The sequence below is a fragment of the Solanum tuberosum genome, unplaced genomic scaffold, assembly GCF_000226075.1.
Source record: "Solanum tuberosum cultivar DM 1-3 516 R44 unplaced genomic scaffold, SolTub_3.0 scf00284, whole genome shotgun sequence".
Lineage (NCBI taxonomy): Eukaryota > Viridiplantae > Streptophyta > Magnoliopsida > Solanales > Solanaceae > Solanum > Solanum tuberosum.
This window is the reverse complement of record NW_006239212.1, coordinates 782,148-784,271: the sequence shown is the minus strand read 5'-3', so window position 1 is coordinate 784,271 and position 2,124 is coordinate 782,148. Positions and strand designations below refer to the sequence as shown.

Below are 2,124 nucleotides of genomic sequence, written 5' to 3'. Positions count from 1 at the left end.
TATTTTTTCACTTACGAGGAATTTTCGAAGATGTGTTTGATTATAGTTTTTACAAATAATATTTGATTGTTTGAGTGTACATTTCCCAAAAAAAACATGAAATATAATTCAAATGTGATAATTTTTTTGTAAAAATAATAAATTTGAAAAAGAAAAATATAGTGAAAGTGAAAAAATGAATTTGTAATTTTCTTGGCCAACAACTAATTTTTCAAATATATGTGTTTTCAAACTAATAAGTGATAGTTTATGTATCAAACTCACACTTTCAATAGTTTAAATATAAAACTCAATAAAATGTGATAGTTTAGGTGTGTTTTTGACACCTATCTCTTATAAAATTTGAGAAAAAAAATTGTGTAGAAAATATAATGATAAATGTTTAGTTTATTTAACGTGGATGTCATTGTAATAGTTGAGAAATAGAATAATGTTTAGTTAATTGTAGCATCTTTTCTTACGTGACTATCTAATTTGTTGACTTATTTATATTTTAGTAATTGTCATGAACCCACATTACTATGCTTACATTTATCTTTTTTATTCTCTACAGATTATTGAATACTCTAAAGTCTATCAAAAAGTCAAACTTTTCGCATTATGCGGAAACTATTATTGTGTGTTTATAAAATGATCAATTTTGTCTTTTGGTGTATTCTTTAAATTTCAAGCACTGCAATGAATCAATATTATTTTAATATTGTTATATAAAATTAATTATTTGAATGTATATACTATATTCTATATAGTTGAAACTTGAAAGTATCGTTTTTTTAATTTATTTTTTATGACTAATCAGTTGTCCCAAAATAAAGGTAAAAATGAAAACCCACGTGGCAAATATCTATTTGTTAATAGAGTAGCACGCGGATTGGTATCCTAGCAAACATTTGGTTGTGAGATATCAACCGTTTACACCAAATCTTTATAATCCAACGGCTATTATTCACTTCCAATTTCACAGCCCAAAATTTCAAATTCCCTCCTACTTCACTCCTATATAATATCTCTCAAATTCACCATTGCTACACAATCAAAGCATTTTTCAATCTACCATTTTTTACTTAATTTTAGCATACAATTGATATGGCTCGTACCAAGCAAACTGCCCGTAAATCAACTGGTGGAAAGGCTCCAAGGAAGCAGCTAGCCACAAAGGCTGCCAGAAAGTCAGCTCCGGCCACCGGAGGAGTGAAGAAACCTCATCGTTTCAGGCCAGGAACTGTGGCTCTAAGAGAAATCAGGAAATACCAGAAGTCTACCGAGTTGTTGATCAGGAAGCTTCCATTTCAGAGGCTTGTGAGGGAAATTGCTCAGGATTTTAAAACAGATCTGAGGTTTCAGAGCAGTGCTGTGGCTGCTCTACAAGAGGCTGCTGAGGCCTACCTTGTTGGGCTCTTTGAAGATACCAATCTCTGTGCAATCCATGCCAAGAGGGTAACTATCATGCCCAAGGATATTCAGCTTGCTAGAAGGATTCGTGGAGAAAGGGCTTAGGAATCTTTGTTGAATGTTAGGATTGGTTATGTAAATCAAATGACTTGATATGTAAACCTTTGGTTTAGTACTATTCTGGAATCTGATTAATGAAATATGTAGTTCATTTTGTTTCAATTAAAGCTGCTGCTCATACTATGGTCTGGATTATTGTAATTTACATTCCCTTCTTTATTGCTTTCGCCTTTTGGTTGTGTAGAGTATACAGTTTCTCTTCTGCACAAAGTTGCATTTGTTAAATTATTTGTTGCCTGCTATTGAGGTAATATATATAAGCATTTAGATCTCAATTACTACAAGAAAGATTCAACTGGTGTGGACACATTTGTTAATACAATATATGGAAAAGTATATCATGTATGGAACCCCAATTCAACGACTTAATATTAGTACCTGTTTATTAGCATTATCATGGTTGAAACTCTGCAGATCCTTTACCTTTTTGAAATTGAACTTGATTTTGTTCTGGTTTGATATGACTTCAAACATGGTGCTGCAGATGTTGCATTTAAACTGAGACTAAGCTATTCTTTTTCAGATTTCATCTCCAGTGAACACAAGGATGCCAAGTTTACAGTCTTTACGATCAGAAAGCCCTTTCTGATTGTTTGTTGCTTAAATAGGTCA

At 32.0% G+C, this 2,124-nt stretch overlaps 1 protein-coding gene across 1 annotated transcript; it reads left to right on the top strand.

The window, feature by feature from the left end:
- The first annotated feature begins 1,034 nt into the window (after window positions 1-1,034).
- LOC102601089 (histone H3.2) lies at window positions 1,035-1,644 on the top strand. Its single transcript, XM_006359107.2, has one exon. The coding sequence runs from the start codon at window positions 1,087-1,089 to the stop codon at window positions 1,495-1,497; it is 411 nt and encodes a 136-aa protein (XP_006359169.1). The 5' UTR covers window positions 1,035-1,086; the 3' UTR covers window positions 1,498-1,644.
- The last annotated feature ends 480 nt before the right edge of the window (window positions 1,645-2,124 follow it).